Consider the following 27614-nt stretch of genomic DNA (forward strand, 5'->3'; position numbering starts at 1 on the left):
GTCTAACCTCCCTGCTCAAGCAGGGTCACCTAGAGCATGTTAGACAGGGCCTTGAAGATCTCCAGAGCAGGAGACTCCACAACCTCTGTGGGCAACCTGTCCCACTGCCCTGTCACCCTCACAGGGAAGGAATTCCCCCTCACGGTCAGGCGGAACTTGCTGTGGTTCAGTGTGTGCCCATTGCCTCTTGTCCTACTGCTTGGCACCACTGAAGAGAGTCCGGTCCCATCCCCTTGACACCCTCCCTTCAGGTGTTTGTAGGTACTGATAAAATTCCTCCCTCAATCTTATCTTCTCCAGGCTGAACAGACCCAGCTCTCACCTGAGGAATGCAAAGGATGGTAGATTTTAGTGTCAGATTTTGAACAATCCGTTTTTCCTGTTTGAAAGCTTTGCAGGGGTTAAAGCCTGACGATCAATAGCAACGTGGCAGAAGCCTTGGAACGAGGTTGGTTGTAGTCTTGCCGGTAGGTGTAAACGAGGTTGAGTGGAGGTCTAGGTTTAGTTTGGGACAACGCTTCCCATTTGTGGCCAGTCAGCTCCCTGACGCAGGCCCCCGCGGCCTTGCACCTGGCCCGGGTGAGCGGGCTGAGGTTTCTCGGGCGGCTGTGACAAGGAGCATTTGCAAAATCACAGCTAGAGCAGGTGGCAGGAGGTGCAAGAGAGCAAATTCGTCCCTGTTTATGGCTTCGTAATATAAACGCAATGAGCCTGAAGGTAGGTTTAAAACAGCTGCTCTTAAATGGCTCAGTTTGCTGCGAGTCTCATTAGGGTAAATGGGGACTTAGCTTGAGAGCCAAACCCCTCTGTCTTACCCCCCCCCCGAAATTGCTGTCCCTCCCGTAGCAGCAGTTCGTTGTGAAAGGGTTTTGCACCTTCGTCTTAGGAGGCCGAGACCGCTGGGGACGGCGGCTGCTTGGCGGAGCCGTGGTGCTGCCGCCGTGCTGGCGGGAGGAGAGCGGTCACCTCCCCTCCCTGCCTTGAGTTACCTCCGTGGCCCCGCAGGGCGGGGGAGTCTCCGCCGTGGCTGTATCGCGGCTGGCAACGCCAGCTTCAGCGTGGGCTTCCTAAGAAGGTGCGTGGGCTGAAGCCAAAAGAGCGTGCTGGGACCCCCACGGGCTACCCGAGCCTGGGAGCGCGCGTCGTCCCCTCGCTATTCCCCTTCCTCACTCATGAGAAACTTTTCAAATGGATTGGGCAGCTCTGGAAGCTCATTTTCAAACTGGTGCAGCCTTCGTGTGCAGCGACCAGCACAGCGCAGCTCGGGACGACCGTGACGGATGTTGCGGGTGACCTGCCGGTGGCTGGGCCGCGTCGGCTCCGCAGGAGCGGCACTGTGCGGGCTTCTCCCTCCCTCGCTCTCCCTGCCTTCAGTGCCAAGCCGGGGGGCCAGAGGGGACCGGGACTTGTGCAGCGTCCCCAGGCATGGGGCGCCCACCCCGGCCCGCAGCTCCTTCCCGGGGACTGTCAGACTTCTCAAAGCGAAGGATAAGCGGTAGCAGAGGGGTTGGACGTCCAGCACCCTTCGCATGGCTTCTTGGCACCTTCCAGGAGACTTGGAAACGGGGCCGTCGGAGCCGCGAGAACCAGCCCCGTCCCGCTGCTTCCCTGCTCCGTGTTTCGCCTGCCCTGGGCTTGGCTCCGTCTGTCTGGGCCCGCAGCCTCCTGGAGCAGCTCCTGACGGAGGGATGGAGCCAGGGCGCCTTGCAGGCGCCCGCCGTGCCCACGGGCTCAGAAAGCATCAAACACCTAAAAAGCGAACGCTGCGCTCCAGCCGCTGGATGCCAGCAGCTCCGGAAGGGAACCGGGGGATGCCGGAGGCTCCCCCCCCGCCTCTTCCCGACCCCTTTCCCAGGCCCCTCGGCCCGTCCCCTGGGAAACGGCGTGCAGGGGCGGAAGCGCCGGGAATGTTAAGCAGGTGCAGCCCTGTCGATCCCGCTTGGAGCGGGGCTCGTTGGCGGCGCCGGCCGCCCCGGAGCGCGCCAGGAGCAAGCGCCAACTCCTGCGACCGGCAACGTTTCTGCAGCCGGCTGGTGCGTCGGGCGGGACGGTGCCCGCAGGAGCGTCGCGGTCCCCTTCTGCTTGCTGCGTCACGCAGGTGATCGAGGCCGGCGCGGCGCCCAGCGGCTTCCGCGCTCCGCTTTGAGACGAGGGAGTTTGGCGTCCCGCTGCCCTGGAGCTTCGCCTGCCCGGACCCCCGGCTGGGACCTGCCCCCGGGTGTCTTTGCTGCAGCAAGGTGCCATGGCCCGGCTCCCGCTGGGCCCAGCGCCCTGCCATCGCCCACCCCCGTGGTGCCACCCATCACCACACCATCACCCAGCGCCCTGCCATCGCCCAGCCCCGTGGTGCCACCCATCACCACACCATCACCCAGCGTCCTGCCATCGCCCAGCCCCATGGTGCCACCCATCACCACACCATCACCCAGTGTCCTGCCGTCGCCCGGCCCCGTGGTGCCACCCATCACCACACCATCATCCAGCATCCTGCCGTCACCCATCACCCAGTGTCCTGCCGTCACCCATCACCCAGCGCCCTGCCGTCGCCCAACCCCGTGGTGCCACCCATCACCATGCCATCACCCTTCACCATGCTGCTACCTAGTGTCCTGCTGTTGCCCAAAATCCTGCTGTCACCCAACACAATGCTGTTACCCAGGATCCTGTCACACAGCGCCCCGCCAGCACTCTACTCTTACCCCAGTCTTTGCTGTCACCCAGTGTCCTGCTGTCACCCAGCAACCCATCATCACCCAGTGCCCCATCAGCACCCTGCTGTCACCCAGCGTCCCACCACCACCCAGCCGAGCCCGGCTCCGGGAGCAGGGGCCTGCTGTGGGGCAGGGGGCAAGGATGGTGCCCCCGGCTGGGTGCTGTTCGGGGGGCAGAGAGGGTCCCCGGTGCCAGCTGGGGATGCAGGGGTGGGGGATTCCCCCGGGACCGGTGGGGGAATCCCGGGACGGGATCCCGGTGCCGGGAGGGATCCCGGTGCTGGAGGAGGGGCGGGGACGGGTCCCCCCGGAGCCGCTGGGGAATCCCGGCATGAGTCCTGCGGGCTCCGGGGGCAGCAGGGGGCCGGGGCTGCGGGCCCCCCGGGGCTGCGGGCCCCCCGGGGCCGGGGCCGGGTCCCCGGGGCCGGCGGCCGGCGGCGGCGCGGGCGGAGCCGCTCGGCCCGGCCCCCGGCCCGGCCCGGCCCCCCGGCGCGGCGGCGGCGGCGGCGGCGGGAGCGCGGGGCGCGGGCGGAGCCGCTGCCGGTGCCGGTGCCGGTGCCGGTGCCGCTGGCGCGGCGGAGCCGGAGGGTCCGTCCATGCCGCCATGGCCCCCGCGGCTCGCCGGCCCCGCGCCGCCCTCGCGCTGCTCCTGGCGCTCGCCGCCCTCGGCCCCGCCGCGCCCGGTACGAACCGGGGGAACCGGGCGGGAGGCACCGCGGGCGGGGGGTGGGGGGGACGGAGACGGGGGCGGGGGGGGAGGCGGCCCCGGTGCCGGCTCCGGCCCGGGGCCCCGCGGCGCCGCGTCCCGTGCGCGGCTGCAGCGGCCGGAGCCCCCGCCGGGCCGGCGGCGGCGGCGGGGCGGGGGACGCGGGGGGCCGGGGAGCGCGGCGGGGCCGGGGCCGGGGCCGGGGCCGGGGCCCACCTGTGGGGCTGGAGCCTCCCGCGGGGAGCGGCAGGACGCCGCATTCCCGCCGGGGCCGGGCCGGGGGAGCAGATGCCTTTGCTGGGCCGGGGCAGGGCTGGATCGCTTGGGGGGGCCTGGATCCCTTGACGGGGCCTGGGTCCCATTGCAGGGGGGCTGAGTCCCATGGCGGCGGGGGCTGAACCCCTTGGGCGGGGCTGGATCCCATTGCAGGGGGGCTGGGACCTATGGCAGGGGGCTGGGACCCATTGCAGGGGACTGGGACCCGTTGCAGGGGGGCTGGATCCTATGGTTGTGGGCCGGGACCCATTGCAGGGGGCTGGATCCCTTTCCTGGGAGCTGGGACCCTTTGCAGGGGACTGAGACTCCTTGTGAGGGGCTGGATCCCTTGGGGGGGGCTGGGACCCGTTGCGAGGGGTTGGATCCCATTGCAGGGGGGCTGGGTCCCTTTACAGGGGGTCTGGATCCCATTGCGGGGGGCTGGATCCCTTGGGGTGGGGGCTGGGACCCGTTGCGAGGGGTTGGATCCCATTGCAGGGGGTCTGGATCCTATTGCGGGGGGCTGGATCCCTTGGGGGGGGGCTGGGTCCCCTTGCAGGCCCCCGCTTGGCTTGCCGGGGGGCAGCGTCCCGGTGGGGTGTCGCAGGGGGGCTGCACGGGCGGCTCGCACCGGGCCTGGGGCGGGGGCCGGGGGGCACCGCAGCGACGCGGGGTGGCGTCGCGGGGGCCGAGCGCGGGGCTGCCGAGCTCCCGCCGCGAACCGGCCGCGGCCACGACCGGCACGAGGCCCGTGGGAGCCGCGGGCGCCGCCTCTCCAGGCCGCGGGGCCCCTCCGGACACGTCTCTGCCTTCCCGTGCGCCCGCAGCGTCCGCCTGGGCCCCCCGAAACGCCAGCGAGGGCTGGGCGGCGACGCCGGCGAGCAGCAGCCTGCAGCGGGCCCGCGGCGCCGCCGATGCCCCGGAGCCCGCTGACAACGGCACGCGGCCCCGGGGGCCGCCGGCGGCCAGCGCGGCCCCAGCGGGCTCCCGGCTAGACCCCGCCGGGGCCGCCACCGCCGCGCCGGGGCCGCCCGAGGCGCCGGAGCCTGCGGTCGGCGTCGTGCCGGGCGCGGGAAAAGCGGCGCCGCCGGTTCCCGCGGGGCCGAGCGGCGGCAGCGGCGGTGCCGAGGCGGCGCCGTGTTTCGGCTGCGCCGGCGAGGAGCCCGGCAGCGGCGAGCCGCCACCGCCCGGCCCCGCGGGGCCCCGTGCCGCCCTCGAGGGGCTCACGGCCGCCCCGCCGCCGCCCCCCGCCGCCGGGCCGCCCCGCGACCGGGCCGTCCCAGCGCCCGGCGCCACCGCCCCGGGCACGGCCGAGCCGCCCGCGGGCCGGACAGTCGCCGAAATCCTCGACGTCGACTACTATGAGCTGCTGGCGGGGGGCGAGGGGGCGGCGGGCGGCGCGGCCACGCCGTGGGGGCTGCGCGAGCTCTACGACGACTTCACGCCCTTCGACGAGGCCGATTTCTACCCCACGACGTCCTTCTACGCCGACGGCGACGAGGAGGGCGAGGAGGGCGAGGAGGACGAGGAAGACGAGGAGGCCGAGGCCGGGGGGCTGGAGGACGAGAACGGGCTGCGGGCGCCCACCGCGGCCGGGCCCGGCGTCCCCACCGCGGGCCCCGAGCCGCGGCCCACGGGGCGCCGTGCCGCGGCCCCGCTGCCGCCCGCCGTGGCAGCGCCGGGCCCGGGGAACGGCACCGGGTGCCGCAGCGGCTACGCGCGGCACAACGGCTCCTGCCGCTCCCTGTGCGACCTCGTCCCCGGCTACTGCCACAACGGCGGCCAGTGCTACCTGGTGGAGAGCCACGGGGCCTTCTGCAGGTGAGCGCCGGCGGGGCCGCGCCGGCCCCCCCTGGCCGCCGCCGGAGCGCGGGCACGGCACGGGGGCGCCGCCGCGGCCGCCGAGGCAGTGGGGCCGCGCACCGCGGGGGTCGGGGCGCCACGGCCGCATCGCACGGGTTGGGGTGCGGCGGTCGTGCTGCTGGGGTTGAGATACGACGGTTGTGTTGCACGGGTGGATGTGTGACGGTTGCATCCATTGAGGTGTGACGGTTGTGTTGCATGGGTCGGGGTGCGACGGTTGTGTTGCACGGGTGGATGTGTGACGGTTGCACCAATTAAGGTGTGACGGTTGTGTTGCACGGGTCGGGGTGCGACGGTTGTGTTGCATGGGTGGATGTGTGACGGTTGCACCAATTGAGGTGTGATGGTTGTGTTGCACGGGTCGGGGTGCGACGGTTGTGTTGCACGGGTGGATGTGTGACGGTTGCACCAATTGAGGTGTGACGGTTGTGTTGCACGGGTCGGGGTGCGACGGTTGTGTTGCACGGGTGGATGTGTGATGGTTGCACCAATTGAGGTGCGACGGTTGTGTTGCACGGGTCGGGGTGCAACGGTTGTGTTGCACGGGTGGATGTGTGATGGTTGCACCAATTGAGGTGTGACGGTTGTGCTGCATGGGTGGGGGTGTGATAGTTGTGTTGCACAGGTTGAGTCGCGGCAGTCGTGTCGCTCGGTTTGGGGTGCGCCGGTTGTGCTGCAGGGGCTGGGGTGTGGCGGTTGCCTCGCAGGGGTTGTTGCACGGGCTGAGTCGTGGCAGCGGTGTTGCACGGGCGCGGTGGCCGTCGCGTGGTGCAGGAGCGCTGGTTGCGGTGCGCAGCTCGGCGCGTGCCGGCCGTGCCGCACGGCTCCGCAGCAGCAGCCGGGGCTCCCGGCGGCGGCGGCGGCAGCACCCGGCCTCCCCCCCCCCTTCTCCCGGCGGCGCCGCGGCAGGAATTAGGTCAGGGCCGGCGGGCGGCCCCGCGCTGATCGGATTGCGCCGGCGCCCGCCGCGGTGCCGCCGGCCGGCCGCCCTCGCCGCCCAGGTGCAACACGCAGGCGTACACGTGGCACAAGGGCCCGCGCTGCGAGGCCGTCGTCACCGACTTCCAGGTGCTGTGCGTGGCCGTGGGCTCGGCCGCCCTGGCGCTGCTGCTGCTCCTCATGCTCGCCGTGTGCTTCGCCAAGCGGCTCTACCTGCTCAAGGCCGAGAACCGCCGGCTGCGCAGGAGCAAGTGAGCGGGACGCGCCGGGCGGGACGCGGCGGCGGCGGCGGCGGCGGCGGCGGCGGGACGGGGCGGCGGGACGGGGCCGCCCCGGGGGCTTCAGCGCCGCGCTCGCCGCCGGCAGGTACCGCGGCCCCGCCGAGCTGCACAACGACAACTTCTCGCTGTCCACCATCGCCGAGGGCTCGCACCCCACCGTAAGGGCGCGCGGGGCGGGCGCCGCCGGCTCCCCGCCACCGCCGCCGCCACCGCGTCCTCTCCCGCAGGACGGCGCCAAGCCGCCGGAGCCCCCGCCGCCCGGCGGGAAGGAGGCGGGCGACGACGACGAGGAGGAGGAGGACGGAGCCTTCGGCGCGCCCGGCGCCCCGGCGTCGCCCCAGCGCCCGGGCGGCAAAGGCGAGCGGGACGGCGCCGGGGCCAACTGCCTGCCCAACAGCGCGGCGTAGCCGCCCCCCCCCCCGCATGCTTTGCTGTGTTTTGTACAGAGGAAAACGTCAAAAAAAAAAAAAAAAAAACCCCAAAATTGCAACCCTCCCTGCCCCCCCCCCAGCGCCGGGCCGGGCCGCAGCTCCCTGCGCCCCGCTTGGGTTAGGTCGAGCCTGCGATTTCTGAACCTTTGCTGTTATGCGACCGACTGACTTTTTTTGTACTTTTACCCCAGTTTTTTTGAAATACAAGTTAAGGGGGAAAAGAAAAAAAAACACAATGAAAAAAAAAAAAGATCTTGAAATAAAACTTTTTCTTTTTTTTTTTTTAAATTTATTTTTTTAACTTCTTTATTCTTTTTTAATTTAAGCCTCTTGCCGGTGCCTGCGGTCCCCGCTCCCGCGGGCGGCCGGTCCCCGTCCCCGAAACCGGCGCGGAGGGGGGAACCAGAGCGCGGCGCGGCAGCTCCAGACCGTGCGGCAGCTCGGGGAGGGAGGGGGGAAAACCCCAAATCTCCTTTTATTTTCACCGCAGCCAACGCTGCAGTAACAGGGCGAGCGATGCCGCGGTACGAGCGCGGGTAACACCGGCTCTCCCGGCGCGATCCCGCCCCAGCCTCCACCGCGGCACCGACCCGGCCCCCGGCCGCGGTCCCGGCGCCCGCCGGTGCAGGTGTCGATGCGCGGCGGGATGATGCCGCCCTCCTGGCCTGCCTCGCGCCTCCCGGGCTGGTGGGACCATCCTGGAGGCCTCCTGAGCTGTCCGGGTCACCCTTGGGTGCCACCACCACCATTGCCACTGCCACCAGCACTGCCACCGCCACTGCCACCATCACCACCATTGCCACTGCCACCACCAGCACCATCACTGCTGCCACCACCACTGCCACTGCTACCACCATCACCACTGCTGCCGCTGCCACCGTTGCCACCACCACCATCACCACTGCCCCCACCACCACGCCAGGAGGCCAGGAGCACTCTTCCACAGCGACCGAAGGTGGCCGGTCGGGTCCTTCTGGGAGGTGACCCTTCTGGGGTGGGGGGGACACGCTTCGCACCTTGGGGTTTGCCTCTGCCTTCCCCCCCCCCCCGGGTGTCTCATCGCGGGACCGTCGCTCAGGAAGGGGGGGGGGGCCGGCAGCCCGGCCGTGGGGCAGACGGGGGCTGCGGAAGGGGGCTGGCGCGGCGCCGGCGGAGCGCCGAGCCCCGGCCCGTGACGCGGGACTGTCCCCTAAGCCGGGTGCCGGCTTGCCTGGGCGGGAAGCAAATTCAAGCACATGGGCAAAAAAATATCTCTAACCAGCCAGTCGCAGCTGCGGGCTGTAAATTAGCTGTTACGGCCCCGGAAAGGCCCCGGGAGCTGCTCGGGCTCGCACGGCGGAAGCGCCAGGTTAACGCTCAGCAGCAGCCAAACGTGCAACTAAGTATCAGGAAACCCGAGGCCCCCGCAGGCGGCGGCGCTGCGCGGAGCCGGAGCCGCGGCTTGGGGAGAGGCCGGGGCCGGGCCGGGCGCCCCACGGCCGCGGGGGCTGCGGGCAGCCGGGGGCTCGGCCTGCGCCGGCCCGGCCCCGCCGGCAGCTCGCGTGGGCGCGTGTGAAATTACCCCCTCCGGTGCATGGGGGGGGGGGGGGGGAATGTAAAACTACCCTTGGGGTGTGTGCGCATGTACATGTGTGCATGTGTGTGCATGTGTGTTTACATGTGCATTCATGTGTCTGTACGTGTGCATGTGTGCACACGTGTGTGTACATGCATGTGCACGCGTGTGTACACGTGTTCGTGTATGTGCACGTGCACACGTGTGTGTACATGCATGTGCACGCGTGTGCACACGTGCTCGTGTGTGTACACGTGTGTGTACATGCATGTGCACGCGTGTGTACACGTGCTCGTGTGTGTGCACGTGTACACGTGTGTGTACATGCATGTGCACGTGTGTGTACACGTGTTCGTGTATGTGCACGTGCACACGTGTGTGTACATGCATGTGCACGCGTGCGTACACGTGTTCGTGTGTGTGCACGTGTACACGTGTGTGTACATGCATGTGCACGCGTGTGTACACGTGCTCGTGTGTGTGCACGTGTACACGTGTGTGTACATGCATGTGCACGCGTGTGTACACGTGCTCGTGTGTGTGCACGTGCACACGTGTGTGTACATGCATGTGCACGCGTGTGTACACGTGTTTGTGTATGTGCACGTGCACACGTGTGTGTACATGCATGTGCACGTGTGTGTACACGTGCTCGTGTGTGTACGTGTACACGTGTGTGTACATGCATGTGCACGTGTGTGTACACGTGTTTGTGTATGTGCACGTGTACACGTGTGTGTACATGCATGTGCACGCGTGTGTACACGTGCTCGTGTGTGTGCACGTGTACACGTGTGTGTACATGCATGTGCACGCATGTGTACACGTGTTTGTGTATGTGCACGTGCACACGTGTGTGTACATGCATGTGCACGTGTGTGCACACGTGCTCGTGTGTGTGTGTGCACGTGTGCACACGTGCGTGCACACGCGCCCCCGCGCGCCCCGCCGCGCTGCCCCCCGCCACCAGGCGGCGCCCGGCGGCTCCGCCCGGGGGGGGAAGGGGGGGGCGGGGAGCGGCCGGCGCATGCGCGCTGCCTCCGCCGGCGCCGCCTTCCCCCACGCGCACGTGCCCGCGCGCCGAGCCTTTCGGCCCTGCGCGGCTGCCGTCGGGGCCGCGGCGAGGCCCGCGGCGGCGAGATGTTCGCGGAGCTGAACGAGCTGCTGAACGCCTCCCCGCAGCGGCCGGAGCAGGTGAGGCCGCCCCAGCGCCAGCGGCGGCGCCAGGCCGGGGCAGCGGCCGGCGGCGATGGCGGCAGAGGAGGCCCGCGCCCCGGGGGGAGGGGGGGGCGCGGGCGGTGCATGCTGGGAGTTGTAGTCTGAGCCCCGCGTGGCGCCTTGCGGCGCGGTGCATGCTGGGAGTTGCAGTCTGCGCGCCGCCTGGCGCCTTGCGGCGCGGTGCATGCTGGGAGTTGTAGTCTGAGCCCTGCGTGGCGCCTTGCGGCGCGGTGCATGCTGGGAGTTGCAGTCCTCGCCCCGTTGCACGGCGGGAGGGGCGCGGGGCGTGCCGGGAGCGGCGGGAGCCGCGGCGGCGCCATGGCGGGGGCTTCGCGCGGCGACGCCCGCCTTTGCGGGGCGCCCGGGCCCTCGTCGCGCGGAGGTGTCGTCCCTCCTTCGAGGTGTCGGCGCAGACGAGTGAAAGCGCATCTGCGGCCACAGCGGATTTTGCGGGAGCCGCGTTTCCTCAGTGGCTTTCTCGCGGGCGAGGCGAGGCGAGGCGAGGCGATGCCGTGTCGGCCGGAGCAGAAGGAGCCAGCGGGAGCGGGTTTTCCTTCCCTGCCCGCCCTCCGTGCGCCTTGTTCCCTCCATCCGTCCGTGCTGCGAAAGAACCAAACCCAGGCAGTTAACCTGAAGTGACTGCCGCTGCCGTGTCCGGGCGGATCCCCGGATCCCCGGAGTGCGGATCCCCTTGTGGGGACGTTGCCCTGCAGTAACACAAGCTCGCCTAGCACCTGGGAAATCCGCACCGCGAACCCCCGGCGTGAGCGGCAGCATGAGAACGGGGCCCGCCCCGGGTGCTGCCTGCAATCGCAGTGCTGCCCGCGGCCGTGCAGGCAGGGTGGTGATGTGACAGCTGGCCGCCCCTTGCCTGTGCCATTGCTTCCGCCGTGGGTCAAACAGCCAGTGGTATCACAACAGTCTGGGGAGCAAAAGCTCAGGACGATTCAACCACGAGATCCTGAGTTTTGACTCGGCACAGGCATAACCCCGCAGAGGAGCTGAACCAAAGGCTGCTCTGTGTTGGGAAATGGCTCAAAGTTGTGTAGACTTTTTCCTTCCCACCAACCAGGGGCTTGGGCTTTCTACCACACATTCCAGATTTCCCTGCTCCAAGTTGTCTGGCAAAGGCATAGCACCAGAATATTGCTGGCTGCAGAGCAGTGTTCCCTAATACCGGGGGTGGAAGGTGGAGTTCATACGCTGCTATGTGGCGTTACGTGCTAGCAGCTGGACTGTGTTCTTAGGCTCGTGCATGTAATCACACTCTGACAAACGTCTCGCACGCGGATATCCTCACCACAGTTCGGAAAACTGCAGATCTGACACGGTGGTAAACTGCAAGTATCCTTTTGTGACTCCCACTGTGTAGTTTCTGCAGGCTGTCAGTAGCGTGTCAGCTCAACGACGCTGGTCTCAGCACTGAGCCATGCAGTGTGGGGCATCTCACTGTCCTTGCAATGGGAGCTGAGCTCCCTCCGCTGGGGGACAGGCGCCACGGGCCGTGTCGGGATACCTGAGCAGAAGTTGGTGTGTCTTGCTGCTAAAAACCATCACCCTTTTGCAAATCTTTTGTTCCCATCTTGCCATCCCCATGAATAGTTTGAGCATTTTCAAAGCACTAACAGATCTTTTCACTTCAGGGCTGGTAGGTGGATATAGCTGCTCCTTGTGTGGGTGTATCTGACATGTCACCGCTGAATGCTTGTGACACCCGCTGCTGCCTTTCCAATTGGTTTTGGCAGTTTCTAAAGAGTAGCTGCAGCTTCTGCCTTGTAGCCTGCAGGTGGAAAGAATGCAAAAACAGAACGTAGGGGGAACAGGCTGGGGGCTGGGGCGGGGGAAGGCGGATTCAGAAGGTACTGCAAGAAGTACCTTCCTTTACTTTAGCTATGTTTCATCCTGAGCAGTGACTTTCTGGGCTTGAGAAGATCATGCAGGTGGGGGAAGAGGATCAGACCGCACGTCTGTAGTGGCGGGTCAGTGGCTGCAGAATTTCTGGGTGCTGACAAAGAAGTGATGTAACCAGGACTTACCCCGCTCCTCAGCAAGAGACTTGCTCTTGTCTGGCTGGAACAGGAGGCTGCTAGCTCTCAGGACCTCAAACGTCCCAGTTGCTTCCAGTCACTATTTGTGAAGGACTGCAGGAGCGATGGCGAAAGATGTATGGACCAGTAGGAAAATGGTGTGGCTGCAGTACTCTGCAGAACTTGAAAAGCCTCACAGATTACCACTGGCTTTGCGTGCTTTCCCTCTTGCGTTGACATCCCCGTAGAGCCCTGCTTCCTGCTATTTGTGCCCCATGCCCTGCTCCGGAGTTGGTGGAGATGTCAGGGTAGTTCTCTGGCCACCAGAGTCGATGTGGGTTGCTTGGGAAGCATGGAGGATGCCTGAGTTTCCAGGAACTGTTGCCAGCCTTCCTTCCAGCAAAACCAGGTGCACGTAAATGGTTTGGACATTTCCATCCCTTGCTAGCTGGGTGTGTAGATGTTGGAAATGCACAATTCTGAGTGGTGTCTAAGCAGCTGCAGGGTGACAGCAAAGCGAGGGCTGGCAAGACTGAAGGTTTTCAAAGAGGTCTGAGGAAGCCAGGTGACGCGTGCCCGGTACTGTAACATCCTGCTGTTCCGTGCAGCATCGGCAGGAGTGAAGGGGAGAGCCTTTCGGAGAGCCAGCAGGCCAAGGTGCCCGAGACCGTCCGGATGCACCGAGCAGCCAGGGGATGCCTCCCCCCCCCAATGGACAGCTGCTGGGGGCACATCAAGGATCTGCCTTGAAGGAGGAGCACAACTCTTTGCATGTGTGCAGAGAAACACCCTGCCTGGCTTTGTGAGTCGGCTGTATTAGGATGTGTTGGAACTTACCTGTTCTGCAGACTTTACTAGTTGAGAACACAGGAGTTTGCATCCCCAAAGGGCACAGGACTGGAGTATCATTGGTGCCTGGAGCTTTTTGAACTTCCTTTGTGCACTTTCATGATTGCTGAGTGTTTTGCTTTAGTGCGTGGACAGTTGGACTCAAAGGGCTCATTCCCTCAACGTGGGGATTCCCACAGCTATCAAGTAGATTCTTTCGCAGTAGCCAAGAAATCTTTACAGCTCTCCTGGAAGTGCAGATGGTGCCAGCAGAACAAACAGCAGTGGTAAGAAAGCTCAAAAATGTGGAGTTTTGCCTGGTTATGGAAAGACCCACTGTCCTTAACCTTTCCTTCCTGTGGTTGCTTGGGAGCATCTTGGGCTGGGGTAGCTGGGACTAATGTCATGTGTGGTTTGGAGCAGGTTTGGAGCTGGCATCTTTAGAGAAGACTCTTAGGTGACTGTAGGTCTTGCTGCCAGACTGCTGTTCCCAGCAGGACATGCTGTTCTCCTCCTCAGCCTCTTCTCCTCTGTCCTGAGAAGAGCTCAAGAGTGAGCACTTCTCTCCTTGGCCTGCTGGAGACACCAGCTGACTCTGTGAACGTAGTCCTTCTACCTTATTTGTTTTAAGCTCTGAAGTTCTAGCCTGTGGGTCGTGCTTGCCCTTTCCTTGAGGGACGGGTGGCTGAGAGGCGGCTTTGTAAAGTGAGGAAAGTACCTGACACTTGGAGCTCGCTGTTTAGCTTCCACAGTAGCAAATTCAGGGTTTGCCTACCTCCCTCCAGAAGTGCTGTTCCCAGAGCTCGCCCCCAGCCTCCGGGGGACTCTGGCAGCAGGAAGTCATTTTTTTTTATCCTGCCTGAGAGCAGAGTTTAAACTCTGCCCATCCGGGCTGCTCGTTGCACAGGGCATGCACCTGCGTGGCAGCTGGCTGTCCTTCGTTTCACCTTGCACCGGGGAGGTGGTGGGGGCCACATTCGCGCTGCTGCTCCGGCGAGGCCGCTGCATGGGAGAGGGGTCTCCAGGGGGATCCAACGGGTGATCCCGTGGAAGCTAAGCCAGCGATCACTTTTGATCTTGTGCTGTGTTAGCCCAGAGGCTCGCCCAGGCTTAGCCGGAGGATGCATCTCCAGCGAGATGCTCGCCAGGGTGGTACCTCCTGGTGCTGAAAAGGCCACACAGGCCATTTTGCGGGTGGAAAGCAGCGCTCTTGGCTGAGGCTGAGCAGCTTTTCTGCACCCTGAATTCTGCTTTGCATTCCTTGCGGACGTGTTCAATACTTGCCGTTCCATTTACATGGCTTTATAACACGTTTGAGGCGTTGGGGAGTTAACTCTGATGGGTGACTTGTGAATTGCCTGTGGGTAAATTGCTTGCTGCTGCAAAGGGCTTTTCCACTCCTACCCTTCTTTTTCCTTTTAGTAGACTGAAAATGATGCATTGATAAGTTCTTTGTGATTAAAAGCAGCCCTTCTCTGATTTGTATTGATTAAAGAAAAATCTTCACTAAGCTTTTAATGGAAACAAATGCCTTGATGAGACTGGTGCTGATAACAGGCGTGCACTGATGAACTGGATTAATTTCCCGTACAATCAAAACAAGGCGTATGCTTTGTGCAGAAAGCTCTGCTCCAGTAAACACATTTTGATCATCAGCTTTTCTGCTCTGAACGTGGCATGTTTGAGGTGAGCTTGCAACGGAGGGGAGGGAGGGCTGTTCGGGGCAGGCTGGGAGCTGGGGAAATAGCTGCAGCAGAGCTGCCACTTGACATGCACGAGCAGCGTTGGCCGAGGCGATGGGAGAGCAGACGGGAGTCGGGGTTGGCTGGTGGGCAGCTGCTGCCTCCGCGCTGTCTGTGCCAGCCTGGGCAGCTCTTGGAGGAGAGGGGCAGGGAGCTCGGAGGTGCAACTTGCTCACAGCTGCCCAGGACGATGGCCTCCCATGCTGGGAGCGTGCGCGCGTGCTCTGGCTTGTAACACATGACACAGAGGCACGGGAAAGCGCAGTGCTGCTCCTTGGTGCCTTCTGCTGCATTGGGTCTTCCCAGAGTGAGGAGAAGACCCTTGGTGGCATGGAACGTGGTGTCCAGGTGGGCTCTCAGTCCAGCTGGAGGATTTAGCTGGTGGGTATGTCTTTCAGGAATGACTCAGTTCCTTGTGACACCTTCCCCTGGACCATCCAGAGGAGGTCTGTGCTGACATCGCTTTGTAAACGGGACAGGTGGCTGAGGGGCAGCTTATGGTCTATTTTTTATTACTTGCCTTCCTGCAAACCTCCCTCGTATCCTTGGATTGACTAAGGCTTTCATGGGTGCCTGCTGTGATGCCACTTAGACATGGCCCTGGCAATTCCCTTGGACCTGCCTAGTGTCCAGAAGGCGAGATGATCCGGGCTCAGCACGGTCTCTAAGGAGCCAGTACAGCTCCGGGCTAGCAGCGGGCTGTAGGGGCATCCCAGGGATGTACCTGCGTGGCCCCCAGTGGTTTTGGAGCGTAGATATGAGCGTTTCCCCTGTGGAAGTTCCCAGCAGGGGTGAATGAAAGCAGTTGCCTGCTGGACTGGGAGAAGGAGGAGTCTGTCTAGATAGTGTTCTTTTCACATCATTTCAACCAATTTGCTCTGGTTTACCAAGCCCTGGCTAGAACTGGTAGAGAAGGCTAGCGTGAGACATGCTCAGGGATGTCATGCAGACGTGTCTAAACTACAGATGGCAGCAGGGTCAGTACTGTTAATGTCCAGCTCAAATTGGCCTGTGACGGTTGTCACAGCATACAAGAGTGTAAAAGAGGTGGAAGCAGGGACAGGTGACCCAGGAGGACTGTAGAGACACTGAGCCAGCAGGGATGCCCAGAGCCCACGGGGAGTAGCTCCTATGTTAATGGCAAAAGGAAGACCAGGGAAAATATGGGCCTGCTGCTGAATGGGGTAGAAGACCTGGTGACAGGGGACGTGGAAAAGGCTGAGGTACTCCATGTCTTCATTGCCTTGGTCTTTACTGGTAGGACTGGCCCTCAGTAATCTCAGCCCTCTGAGACCAATGGATAAGTCTGGAGCAATGAAGACTTACCTTCAGTAGAAGAGGATCAGGTTAGGGAACATCCGGAGAAACTGGATGTACACGAGTCCATGGGACAAGATGGGATGCACCCGTGAGCACTGAGGGAGCTGGCTGATGCTGTTGCAAGGTCTCTCTTGATACTTGTTGAAAGGTCGTGCTGATCCACAAGGGAGGTTCTTGAGGACTGGCGGAAAGCAAATGTCACTCCTGTCTTGAAGAAGCAGGGTCTGGAAATGACCGGCCAGTCAGCCTCACCTGGGAAGGCAGTGGAGCCACTAATTCTAGAAACCATTTTCAAGCGAGGAACGTGGCTGAGAGTAGTCAGCGTGGATTTGCAAAGGGGAAATTGTGCTTAACGAGTCTAATAGCCTTCTACAATGAGTAGCTTGGTGAATGATGGGAGAGCAGTGGATGTTGTTTATGTTGGCTTTAGTAAGGCTTTCAACCTTTCAACACTGTCTCTCCTAATGTCCTTGTAGACAAACTGATGAAGGCTAGATAAGTAGACGGCAAGGTGAACTGACAGCTGGCTGAGCTGCTGGGCTCAGAGGGTTATGATCAGAGGCATAAAGTCCAGTGGGAGGCCACTCACTAGTGGTGTCACCCAAGAGTTGGTACTGGGGCCAATGCTCTTCAACATCTTCTTTAGTGACCTGGGTGAAGGGACAGAGTGCCTCCTCAGCAAGCTTGCTGATAATCCAAATCTGGGAGGGGTGGCTCCTTTACAAGAAGGCTGTGCTGCCATTCAGGGGGACCTGGACAGGCTGGAGAGGTGGTCAGAGAAGAACCTCATGAAGGTCATCAAAGGCAAGTGCAGGGTCCTGCACCTAGGGAGGAATAACCCCAGGCACCAGTATGGGCTGGGGGCTGAGCTGCTGGAGAGCAGCTCTGCAGAGAAGGACCTGGGAGTGCTGGTGGACAAGTTCACCATGATCCAGCAATGTGCTCTTGTGGCTAAGGCAGCCAATCCTGGGCTGCAAGAGGCAGAGCACTAGCAGGAGGTCGAAGGTGATTTTGCCGCTCTACTCGGCCCTGGTGAGGCTACACCTGGTGTGCTGGGTCCGGTTCTGGGCTCCACAATGTAAGAGAGACATGGAGCTACTGCAGTGAGTCCAGTGAAAGGCCACTAAGGTGATGAATGAACTGGAGCATCTCTCCTATGAGGAAAGGCTGAGGGCTGGGACTGTTCAGACTGGAGAAGAGAAGTCTTGTCAGTGTGTGTAAATAAATACCTGACGGGGGACAGTGAGGTAGACAAAGCCAGACTCTTGTTCGGTGGTGCCCAGTGACAGGATGAGAAGCAATGGGCACGGACTGAAACACAGGAAATTCACTTTAAACCTGAATCACTTCTTAGAGCTATGCCTTGGCCTTGACCTCCACAGGGCACACGACCTGAAAACGTTCAACGTCATTGAGTTATGTGCAAACTGTGAGACCAACCCATGCTTAGAGTGACTGGGACTGTGAATGTTGGTGAGCTTATAAACCAGACAGGACCTCACTTTGTGCTTTGCATCTAAAGATTTAATGCTAGCTGGGAAGGACAAACGCATTAGGGTGGCATATAGCCTGAATCAAAGTCCCATTAGGTCATGTCCTTCCTTCTCTAATACCTTCAGTGTCCCCACTAGACACCAGCCTGAGCAGATGTCTTGTCTGCCAAGATGGAGCTGGGAGCAGTTTGTGTCCTCATCTTCCTCTGTTAAAGGTTTTCTGCTTCTTTTTTTCTAGGGTAAGTTCACACTGCTGCGAGACACCAGAACGGATGGCAGCTTCCTCGTGCACCATTTCCTCTCCTTCTATCTCAGAGGTACGTGAATGGCTGGACTCTGCAAGGCAGAGGTTCACCGTTGTCCACTCCTTGGAGGTTTCTTCTGCATGAAGTGGTTGAAAGCGAGCAGAGGCTGGTTTTGCAGAGCGAGGCGTCCTGTGATTAGTGCAAGGCACTGGGGTCAGGACTTGTGGGTCCCAGCCCTGACTTGTTCTTGGGATTTGCTCCGGTTCCTTGGGCACATCCCTTGATCTCTTTTCCACTTGTTTCATCATTAGTGCAATGAACACGGTAAATCGCTTGGGCATCCGAGAGTGAAGTGTTGAGTATAACCTGCTCACTAGCCAGACGTTTTCTAATGTGATTAAAAAAATATCAGGAAAACTGACAAATAGATAAGCTGTCAGTGAGTAAGGAAACAGCGGGACTGACAAGTTGCCTAATTGCTTTTCTGCTGATGGTTTCACCCATGAATAACCTGTCAGCCCCTGTCAAGTGGGCATCTCACTGGACTGTGTCAAGTATTGGTGTGGGGAGTCCTGGGCTCCCCCGGCAGGTGCTGACGGTGTGCACCACATTTCAAAGGGACAGCCCTGCCGGGCGCTTCCTTAGGCTCTGTCCGAGTGCCTGCATGGCTCTGCCGCCGTGCCGACCTGCGGCGCTGCCCGTCTGCCCGGGAGAAATCCCCCGTCCCCTGTGGTTACGCAGCACTGTGGGATTGCTATTGCAGCTCGGTGCGTGTCCGCTTGCTTTCAGCCTCTCCTCTCCATCCTGGGTCCTGCCTGTCTACCTCTGCCCGTGTCTGCAGCACATCCATGTTGTCCAAGTGTTTGCAGCATTCGGGAGCTCCCAGATGGTTCGTGGGGCTGTTGATTTCCTGCTGCTCATGTTCTGTGTCCTGCTCCCCGGCAGGGAGAAACAAATACATGGGTTTTGTCCCTACCCCAACCATGAGGCCAGGTGGTCGCGTGCTGGCTTTTCCCAAATCACATTCTACGGAGATGTCTTTGTCAAAATGGCTCGTTCTATTTGCCTTTCCAGGCAAGGTCCTTTAACCTGTGAGAGCCAAAACGGGCACTTTTGGCCCTCCAGTGATTTCAGTAACTTGTGTCATGGTTGGCCATTGGCCTCCTTGCAGTGAGATCTGCAAACTGCCAGATGATCCCAGGACACCACGGAATGAGGCAGAAAAGGGGTCTCCTGCTCCTGTTATGCCAGCCTTTCCTTACTCTCATTCCTTTTTTTCCCCGTCTGTTTAAAAAGAGAAATCCCCAAACTGAGGAAGACCCATGGAAACGTGAAAACCGACAGCCCAGCCAAGAGCAAGCGAGGGGCTCCCATCTCGCTTCAAGGCCTTTCAAGGATTTCTGACCTGGCTGCTGTGACTTAACAACGGCAGTTTGCAAAGTTGAAATGCTAACGTGTCTTTTATCTTCTCGCGCAGCTGGCTGTAAGGTGTGCTTTGTGGCCCTGCTCCAGTCCTTCAGCCACTACAACATCGTAGCGCAGAAGCTGGTAAGTCTCTGGGTTAACAGGTTCCAGCCGGGGTAGCGTCCATCAGGTAGAAAAGAGTGAAAATGGGGAATGGAGATTGCACGTGGGTAAATTCTCCCAGATATTGGTGGGGCTGATCAGGATTGGTGCTGGGTGCCTGCAGCAGGGGTGGAGAGCATTTCTCGCCCTAAAAGGGAGGATATGGGCGAGGATGCATTGCATGGCCCTGGAGGGGGCAGGTGCAAGGGGCTGGGGAGCAGTGCTACGAGCGCCAGCGGGGGTGACACACTGATGGATGATTTAGGGCACATTTGGAAGATTCTCTGCTGATCTACTCGCTCTTGTCGCTTGGAGAAACCTTCCCAGCACTGCTCTTGCTCCGAGGTATAGACCTTCATCAGGTGCTGGTCTGCCCCGCTCCGGCAGGACCCCCGGCTCGCCTTGCTGCCCGGGAGGCCCGAGGTGCCTTTTGTCCCCTGCCCCTGGGTGATGCCGTGGGCTGAGATACCTGGCAAGTTCAGGCTGATGCAGTGAGGTACCACATGCCTCTTCTAGCCTCCAGGCCAAGCCATGAGTCCCAGGTGTCTGAGGAGCCATGACGCTGGGTACGTACTGACACGTCTCCTTCCCGTCGAGAGTCAGGCAAGGATTATGTGTGCCTTCAAGTGAGGAGATTGAGAAACAAAGTAGGCTGGGTCATTCCCAGGGGCAGCAAAGCAGCCTCAGCTCTGACCTGCATCTCCTGGCCGTCCATGAGACGTGCAGCAGACATGAAACACTCCGGCGTGAAGTCCAGATGGGCTTCCAGAGATGAGTGCTCACACTGGTCATCCCTCCACTGCTTTTGTGTGAAATCCCAGCAGCACTTCTGCTTGTAAAGACACCAAGATGCTGGAGTACCAGGTGTTATAATAACGACGTATCCCCCACTGTAAGCCTGGTTTGAGTTTTGGTGCTTGCTGAAACAACTGTTTATTTCAGTACTCAGTTTTTAACTTTTAAAAGAGGTAAGTGGTCTGAGAGCTCAGACCTAAGGAAAATAAAAACAAACTGAGCAAACGCCGTGTTTCTGGGTGAGGTTTAACTCTTCCTCTCACTCAGAAGCTCAACATACTTTTCCCCTGCCGAGCAGATTTCCCACTGCCAAGAAGGTCTGTCTCTGGGGACATGGAACGGGTCTGGCCTTCATGCTGCGGAGAGGAGGAAACCTTGGAGGAAACCTGTGGACAGGAAATGGGACAGAGCAACTGGTGCAGGCAGCAGATTCAGCTGCTAGATTTGGGATCGCCGTCTGCTCTAAAAGCAGAGGCGTGTTTGTCGGCGTGCTCCCTGGCGCGGTGAAATTTCCCAGTGCTGAGCTCGCGTGTGTGCTTTTAATAGGTGGTGGTGTCACATCTGTCCTGGGAGCGTCTGAGGAACGAGAGAACAGGAGGATTAGCTGGGGCACACGTGCAACACCGCTTGAAGCGACCTCCTGCCTGACGCTTGGGGCAGAGAGGTTACTCTGCTGGAGAGGGGCGCTGAGCAGAACAGCACTGTTTGCCCAGGGGAGCGCCGAGGGGCGACTGCGTTTGCCTCCAGCAGCGAGTTGGCCCCGTGCCTTTGGTTTCAGGTCTCTGAGTCAGTCTTACATTATAACTTCACAAGTGTCTGTGCCGTTGCTGTTGCAAATTGCTCCTAAGCTCGGAGGAGTTGGAGGTTGTGGCATCAGTTATTTATATCTGCCTGAGTTTCCGTAAGAGCTCGCCTTTGCTTTAATTCTTTGCTTAAATGAACACAGCAAGCTTAGCAAAAGTGGTTTTTGGCAGGGCACTTTTGCTCTTAGACTTGCTTATGGTCAGAATTTGCTATGTTTACAGCGAGTGGTATAGCAGTGCTGCTGTAGATCCCTCGTCAGAGACCAGCGGAGATGTCGTTTGCACAAATGCAGCAAACCCTGATTTCCAGCACTGCTCCAAGCTGAGACATGCTGCGACTTGGTGTGCTGCCTGCTCCAGCACACGGCTGGCTGCTCCCACCCCACATCCTCTTCCTCAGTGGCAACCTTCAGATCAGCTGCCTGGCTCTCCGAGTTGGCCAGGAGAATTGCAGGGCGTCAGACTGTGGTTGCTCAAGGAAAAGGCAAGTGGTGGGAAGAATCTGGCCCATGGGCAGCCCCCTGGGCTAAGTTGTCCCATCTACAGGTCACATCTCCCATGCCTAATCATTGCTAGGAGCAGGTTGCCTGCTTATGAAGGTCCAAAGAGCTTCCTAACTTAGCGATTGCTCCTGTTTCTGCTGGGGATCGGTGGTCCCAGGTCCTGAGAAGCGTTTGCAGGTCATGCACCACCGTGGCACATGGTTTCTGCTCGTGTAAAGTTGGCCCGTTTCCACTGCCAAGTGAGGTCCTATCAGTGCAGACCGTCCCCACGGGTTGCAGAACAGCTTTGTCCGGCGCACAGGGGAGACGGCGTTTGCTCGGCGCGTTTGGAGCGCCGGCAGTGCAGAGCCCAGCCGGTTCCTGGTGCTGCCTGGCCAGCAGGCGCGGGGGCATCCGCTCACTCGCACAAGGAGGGATTGAATCCGGTTTGGTGAGCCTGAATATGGTCATTTGAGGCTGGAGAGGGAGCTCTGGCCTCCCCAGAGCAACGCTGCTGAAGCCAGGCTAGTATTATACAGTCTTTACGGCAGTATTTTTTGGATCCTGTCCTTGTAGCCTCTGATGTGTGGGGATACACTGAATATATATATGTATATGATTTCTCTGCCTACACTGGCTCTGCAATACTGGCTTCACACTTTTCCTTTCCTGTGAATCCCACTCTTTTCGTGGGGATCTGTGCTGAATTTTAAGGGACAGCAGGGGCTATTAATGTTACCGGTCACGACCTTCTAGAGAACATGCTGGGCTGGAGCAACGCTAATGGTACCGGGGCAGCTTGCCAGAGCGGTGTTCCCACCCTCGCTTATACAGTGTTTGTTTTGTTTGAAAGGAGAAAAAAATCTATTTGTCCCCGGCTGGCCTCCCTCTCGCCTGCTGCCCCGTGTGCTGCTGCAGCCCGGGGGTCGCAGACCGCAGAGCGTTGCCGGTCGCTTGTTCTCCCCGGCAGTAGATGGGCGAGAGGAGACCTGGGAGAGCTGCCCGGTCACAAATTGTCGCGCTCTGTCCACGGCCGTGTTCCCGTGTTCCCGAGTTAATAACCGCCCCCTCGCGAGCTCCGTTACTCGTTCTCTCCTGCAAACATTTTGCTTTCCCTGATGACACGGTGAGCAGCGAGTGGTGGTTTTGGTTTTAAGGAACGTCGCGGCTGCCAGGCAGAGGGGAGGCGACGGTGCTAGGCCGGGCGGACGCGAGCGATTGTGCCCCGTCGCGGAGCTTTCAGCCCTGGCCGTGCCGAGCTGCGATTTCAGAGGCGTTTTCCGGGCTTGAGGGATAAGGGGCAGATTGCCAAAGACAACGTCAACGTCTGCGTGCTGCGACCATGAGGCAGCGAGAGCTTCCGGGGCTGCTCTGCAACACGGGGATGGGGTTTTAGCGTCCCTCCCCGTGACGGGCTCGCTGTCAGCGAGGCAGGTCCCCTTCGCTGACACCCTTTCCCCCCATCTCCACGCTGTCCCGGTGCTTCCTCCGCCAGCCCCGGAGGTTACAGTCAGGTGGGCGCGTGCAGGCTCTTCCCTGGAAAATAAGCAGAAGTTTTCTGGGCCCAAACTGAGCTCAGAGCAAAGTTGTTTCCTCTTCATCCCTCCAGGCATTAACTCTTGATCCAAGGGGCGGATGCTAGGACTGGTGGGATTGGGTTCTCTGCAGCAGAGAGGGCCATCTCCAGAGGTTTGGGCTGCCGCAGGAGACTGTGGTGGGGTGGCAGGGGCCAGGTCTTCATCCAGCGCTGCGTCTGGTGAACCCCTCTGCCTGGTGGCACCCTTGCTTTGAGCAACACCTTCATGCATCCCCGTTAGGAAGGCATTGGAGCTTCTTGGGAGCTGCTGGTGTGGTCACCATCCCTCCCTGAAAAGCAGGAGCGCCCACGGGACCTCGTTCCCCTGCTGTAAAACGAGACTGGGCTTGCTGGGTCCACCCAGGTCCTGCATGGCCCAGAGGGGACCCAATTTCCTGCTGTCGCCCGCGAGCGCTGCGGCCCCTCGCCTGCCTCCCTCACGGGACACGGCTTGGCCGAGGCGAGAGCCAGCCACGTGGCGCCCTTGCGTGCCCGTAGGAAAAGCGGAAAAAACCACCGGCACGTCGATGACGGAGAGGTGGATAAGGGAGAGTTCACGCGTGAGACGCCCGCTTGGCATCGCCGCGTTGAGGTGTGCCCCAGGCAGGACGGGCTGCGGGCGCGCGCCGGTCCCTCCGACGCTGTCCGCTCCGCGACGGGACCTTTTCCCCTCTCTGCAGGGCGTCAGTCTGACGGCGGCCAAGGAGCGGGGCCAGCTGGTCTTCCTGGAAGGCCTGGGGTGCTGCCTCGATGTCCTCTTTGGTGACGAGGAGGAGCGGACCGGACAGCCCCGTCCTCTTCAGTTTATAAGGTAAAACCTCAGCGTTTGGAAGAGGGGGACCTACTCGCTGGAGGGGCCGGGGGGCTCGTGGCCAAAAAGTCCCTAGTGGAGAGGCCATGATAGGGAAGACAGGAGTCCTGGCTTTCCCCGGTGGGCTCGCTGCACAACTGCTCCTCCTCCTCCTCCTCCTCCTCCTCTTGCAGCGAGAGCGCCTCCGACCTCAGAGCCCTGTTCGAGTTCGTGCGGGCGGCGCTGGCTCCGGCCGCCGGTGACGCCTGGCCGGGCCGCGTGCTGCTGGTGGACGACCTGGGCGTCCTGCTCAGCCTGGGCGCCTCGCCGGTGGCCGTGCTGGACTTCGTGCACTACTGCCGCGTGGCCGTGTGCTCCCAGCTGCAGGTAGCCGCTCGCCGCCGTGGGGATGGGGACCGGCGTTTGGATGCCCAGGGGGACGGCGAGGAAGCAGCAGGGCTCCTCTGCGCGGGGTGTCCGAGGCGAAAGGGGGCCGCCCCGTTCCCCCGTGTCGTCCCCCTAACGCTGACCTCTTGGGAAGGAGGGATGGGACGGCAGGGCTGCGAGCGCGCTGGACGGAAGCGTGCAGGAGCCTCCGGAGCGCAGCCCGGGCTTCCCCTCCGCATCGCGCCTGCGCGCGAGGGGGTTTTGGAGGCTCTGCGAAGCTCAAGCCGCGGCTCTCAGGGCGGCGGCTTCGTCCCCGGAGCACCAGGGTCCTCCGCAGCCGGTGCTGCCCTGCGGCCCAAGATGGTTGGAAGTTTCAAAGCGCGTTGTAGCGGGCAGGGAGTTCGGCAGGAGGCGAAGCGCTTGGTGGCCCGCGCGGGCTGTGGCGGAAGCTCTCGGGGCGCGTTTGTCCCGGGGCTGGTTGGCGCTGGCGAGCTCTGCGCTGCTTGCCCCAGCCGCAAAGGCTTGTGCAGCAATGGCCCTGGCTGCGCCTTTAGCCGGCGGCCCGGGTTCGTTCGGAGAGCTGCCGCTTGCACGGCCTGACCGACCAGTTCGACTGGCAGGCTCCTAGCTGAGGCTTGAGGTATTTTTAGGCTGCGGATATATATATGCAGCTATATATATATAGAGAGAGAGCAAACTGTTTCGGATCTGTGCACACACATACGTGTTTGTGTGTGTTTGGGTATCCGCTGTTCAGTTCCCCAGCGGACTTGAGCGCAGAGCCAGCTGCCGTGCGAGGGGCTGCCCAAGCAGCTTGGTTGGCGCGAGCCCCGTCCCCGATCTCCCCCGTAGCCTGAGCCGATCAGGAGCGAGGCAGGCGCTAACCGCTGCCCGGGCTCTCCCCGCCAGGGCAATGTCGTGGTGCTGGCTCACAGCGGCGACGATTCGGAAGACGAGGAAAACGAGCTGCTCGTGACTTCCCTGTGCCATCACAGCGACCTGATCCTCTGGGCGGAGGGGCTGGCCACCGGCTTCTGCAAGGACGTGCACGGGCAGGTACCGCGCGCTCGTGCCGGCCGCGCTCGGCATGCTGCGGCTAGCGCGGCAGGGACCGACGCCAGCCCTGCTGCCGTCGCCCGTGTCCCCTCCGCTGCGGGGGCGAGCGAGCTGCGTCGGTGCCGTCCTGCTGCCGGCAGCCTCTCCCATCCCCAGGAGCGGGAAAGCAGCTGCGGCACGGGGCTGCGTCCCGCACCGCAGTGGCGGCATGCGAGCATCTCGTTGTGGGGAAGCTTCTGCAAGTGTCCTGCGTGGGCATCACCGCCCAGCTGCAGCCCAACAGTCCCTTTTATGCCTTTTCCTTTGCAGCTGAAAATAATTCGGAGAGCGTCCCTGCAGCTGGGAGGGGAGCAGGACGTCCTCCAGATCTACCAGTACAAGATCCAGGACAAGAACGTCACCTTTTTTGCCAGAGGGCTGTCGGCCGCCGTCCTGTGATGCTGCGGCGCGGCGCCCCGAGAGTGGCGCGGGGCCTGGCACGAAGGGCCGGGGAGCCGGTCCCGGGGGCTGCACGTGCCACCAAAGCGCCTCCGCGAGCAGCGCAGCGGATTGACCCCGGCGGGAGGCTTAAGCCTGTGCTGAGCCGCAGGGATTAGCTCGCCTGCAGCTCGCTGCGTCCCTTTGTCCTCCCGGCCCGGCTCCCGCCAAACGGCGGCCCGGAGCAAGAGCGCGGCTTGCAGCATCGACCGTCCGAGCATGTCCGCGCGAGTGGGGGGCTACACGCCGGGGCGCTGCGCCCGGGGCCACCCCACCCTCGCGCTGGCATTCAGCGAGATGACACAGGGCGGGCGGAGGCAGGGATGGTCCCGGAGCATGTTGCAATTCCTACCTTTCTCCCAGCTCTGGCACCGAACGGATTTGTTCAACTCCCAACTTGCCCAGAATTAAAAAAACTGTATAGTGATGTGCACCTAGTCCCTCGGCTCGCTGCGCCAAGACCCAGAGCTGCCTCGCTTTGTCGCTTCCGCGCTTTGTTGCCTCGTTTGCCCCGTTTTCCCGTGAAGCCCCGTGCCCCCTGGGTCCATGCGGCGGCAGCGTGCTGCGCACGCCCACGGCCGCGGGTTCTCACACCATCTGCCAGCCTGGCTGAGGGCTCGTAGCCGCTCGGGTTGGTTAGACGGAGGTCGCAGGCGAGCAGGAACCGCCACCGTTTGCGTCGAAGCACAGAGCCGCGGGCTGCGAGGAGCTGCTCTTGGCTGGGCCCCGGGGCACGCAAGCCAGAGCAGCAGAGCAGCCGCGCGTTTCCCGGCGGTTCAAGCCTTTCCGAACCGGCAGCGCTCCGCCTGCGCGAGAGCTGGAGCGAATCCCGCAGCTCTGGCGAGCCAAGGCCGCTCAGCGCGTCCGTGGCGAACCAAGGCCTCGCACCAGAGTGACCCCGAGGGAAGCCAGCGCGGAAAGCAGAGGTCAGGCTGGAGGCGATCGATGGTGGGACGCAGCGGCCTTGCACGGGGACGGCCCGTGTCTGCGTGCTCAGGGTCACCGCTGCTCACGGCCGCTCGCTTGCAAGCCACAGCGATAACACTGCAGTTGGCGCGTGGTCACAGCTCACCGCATAAAACGGCGAGGGGGTTGGGGGGGGCCTGGCCGAAGGTTGCACCTTCTCTGGTCCCTCGGTTGGAGCATCCCATGGTCTTAGCTGGGCAGCAGCAGTTGGAGCTGAGACCCAGCAGGGAAAGGGCCACCAAGCCGGGAATGCGGGAACAGGTCCCTTGGAAAGGGAGGCAGCTGGGAGGGATGTGATGGTATGGACAGCGCTGCCTGCAGCAGGGACCACCCCGAACCGCCAGAGCCTGATGGGGGCTGGAAAAAACCCTCTCCCTGCCTGCTTCCCCACCAGATCCTCTCCTCCCAGGGCTGCTCTGCTTTCCCATACGGACCCCGGCGTGGGGACGCCTGGCCCAGCACAGCACTGCCAGCCTCGATTTGTTGCCGTTAGCTCTCGCTCCGCTCAGCCAGGCCGGGCATCACGTCTGCAGCGCTGCGCCAGCGCGGCTCTCCCGGCCGGCGAGGAAAGCCCAGCCGCTGCCTCTGCCCGGCAAATCCGGCTCCGTGGGGCCGGGTGGCCTGGTGCTGCGCCCCGCCTGTGGGGGTGCCACTGGTCCCGGTGCCCCATCCGCTCCCGTTCCCCCAGTGCCCCAGAACTGCCAGGGTCTGGTCTGCCTCCGGCCCTGCCATGCCCTCTGCGCCCAGGGCCCCCGGTGCCCGCGTCGCCCCCGGCCCCTCTCCACGTGCTCCCGCGGCCGCCGAGCCGCTTCCGCCCTCCCACGTGCGCCGCACCCCGCGCGCGGGGGGGCGTGTCCCAGCGCGGTGGGCGTGTCCTATCTCGGGGGCGTGTCCTAGCGCGGCGGGCGAATCCCAGCGCGGCCCGCGTATCCCGGCGAGGGGGCGTGTCCCGGCGCGGTGGGCGTGTCCCGGCGCGGTGGGCGTGTCCCGGCGCGGACGCGCGCGCGCGCGCGCGGGGGGGGAGGGCGCGGTGCGGGCGGCGGCGCGGCCCCTGCCCCCGCGGCGGTGGGCGTGGCCGGCGGTGGGCGCTGCGCGCGCGTGG

At 62.4% G+C, this 27614-nt stretch overlaps 2 protein-coding genes across 5 annotated transcripts; both read left to right on the top strand.

Moving 5' to 3' along the window:
• Nucleotides 1–3315: 3315 nt before the first annotated feature.
• On the top strand, nt 3316–7162 carry CSPG5 (chondroitin sulfate proteoglycan 5). Its single transcript, XM_062570842.1, has 5 exons — nt 3316–3394; nt 4500–5493; nt 6537–6725; nt 6841–6913; nt 6983–7162. Exons 1-5 carry the CDS (start codon nt 3316–3318, stop codon nt 7160–7162), a joined length of 1515 nt encoding a protein of 504 aa, XP_062426826.1.
• A 2632-nt stretch (nt 7163–9794) lies between these two features.
• On the top strand, nt 9795–25973 carry ELP6 (elongator acetyltransferase complex subunit 6). Of its 4 annotated transcripts, none has more exons than XM_062567626.1 (7): nt 9795–9935; nt 17608–17686; nt 19092–19162; nt 23517–23647; nt 23821–24013; nt 24923–25069; nt 25379–25973. In XM_062567626.1, the coding sequence occupies exons 1-7, from the start codon at nt 9882–9884 to the stop codon at nt 25505–25507; spliced, it is 804 nt and encodes a 267-aa protein (XP_062423610.1). In that variant the 5' UTR covers nt 9795–9881; the 3' UTR covers nt 25508–25973. The 4 variants fall into 4 exon arrangements, with proteins under 4 accessions (XP_062423610.1, XP_062423612.1, XP_062423613.1 ...); XM_062567628.1 differs by having other exon boundaries at nt 24923–25065; nt 25379–25468; XM_062567627.1 differs by lacking the exon at nt 9795–9935 and adding an exon at nt 13024–13101.
• The last annotated feature ends 1641 nt before the right edge of the window (nt 25974–27614 follow it).

Source organism: Rhea pennata, chromosome 2 (genome assembly GCF_028389875.1).
Source record: "Rhea pennata isolate bPtePen1 chromosome 2, bPtePen1.pri, whole genome shotgun sequence".
Classification (NCBI taxonomy): domain Eukaryota; kingdom Metazoa; phylum Chordata; class Aves; order Rheiformes; family Rheidae; genus Rhea; species Rhea pennata.

Bases quoted from the DNA above. Each gene is read 5' to 3' on its own strand.
- CSPG5 (XM_062570842.1), top strand. From the start codon at position 3,316: ATGGCCCCCGCGGCTCGCCGGCCCCGCGCCGCCCTCGCGCTGCTCCTG. The intron at 5,494-6,536 runs GTGAGCGCCGGC...CTCGCCGCCCAG, and splicing joins AGCCACGGGGCCTTCTGCAG to GTGCAACACGCAGGCGTACA. The intron at 6,914-6,982 runs GTAAGGGCGCGC...CCTCTCCCGCAG, and splicing joins CCGAGGGCTCGCACCCCACC to GACGGCGCCAAGCCGCCGGA.
- ELP6 (XM_062567626.1), top strand. From the start codon at position 9,882: ATGTTCGCGGAGCTGAACGAGCTGCTGAACGCCTCCCCGCAGCGGCCG. The intron at 17,687-19,091 runs GTACGTGAATGG...CTTCTCGCGCAG, and splicing joins CCTCTCCTTCTATCTCAGAG to CTGGCTGTAAGGTGTGCTTT. The intron at 23,648-23,820 runs GTAAAACCTCAG...CTCCTCTTGCAG, and splicing joins CGTCCTCTTCAGTTTATAAG to CGAGAGCGCCTCCGACCTCA.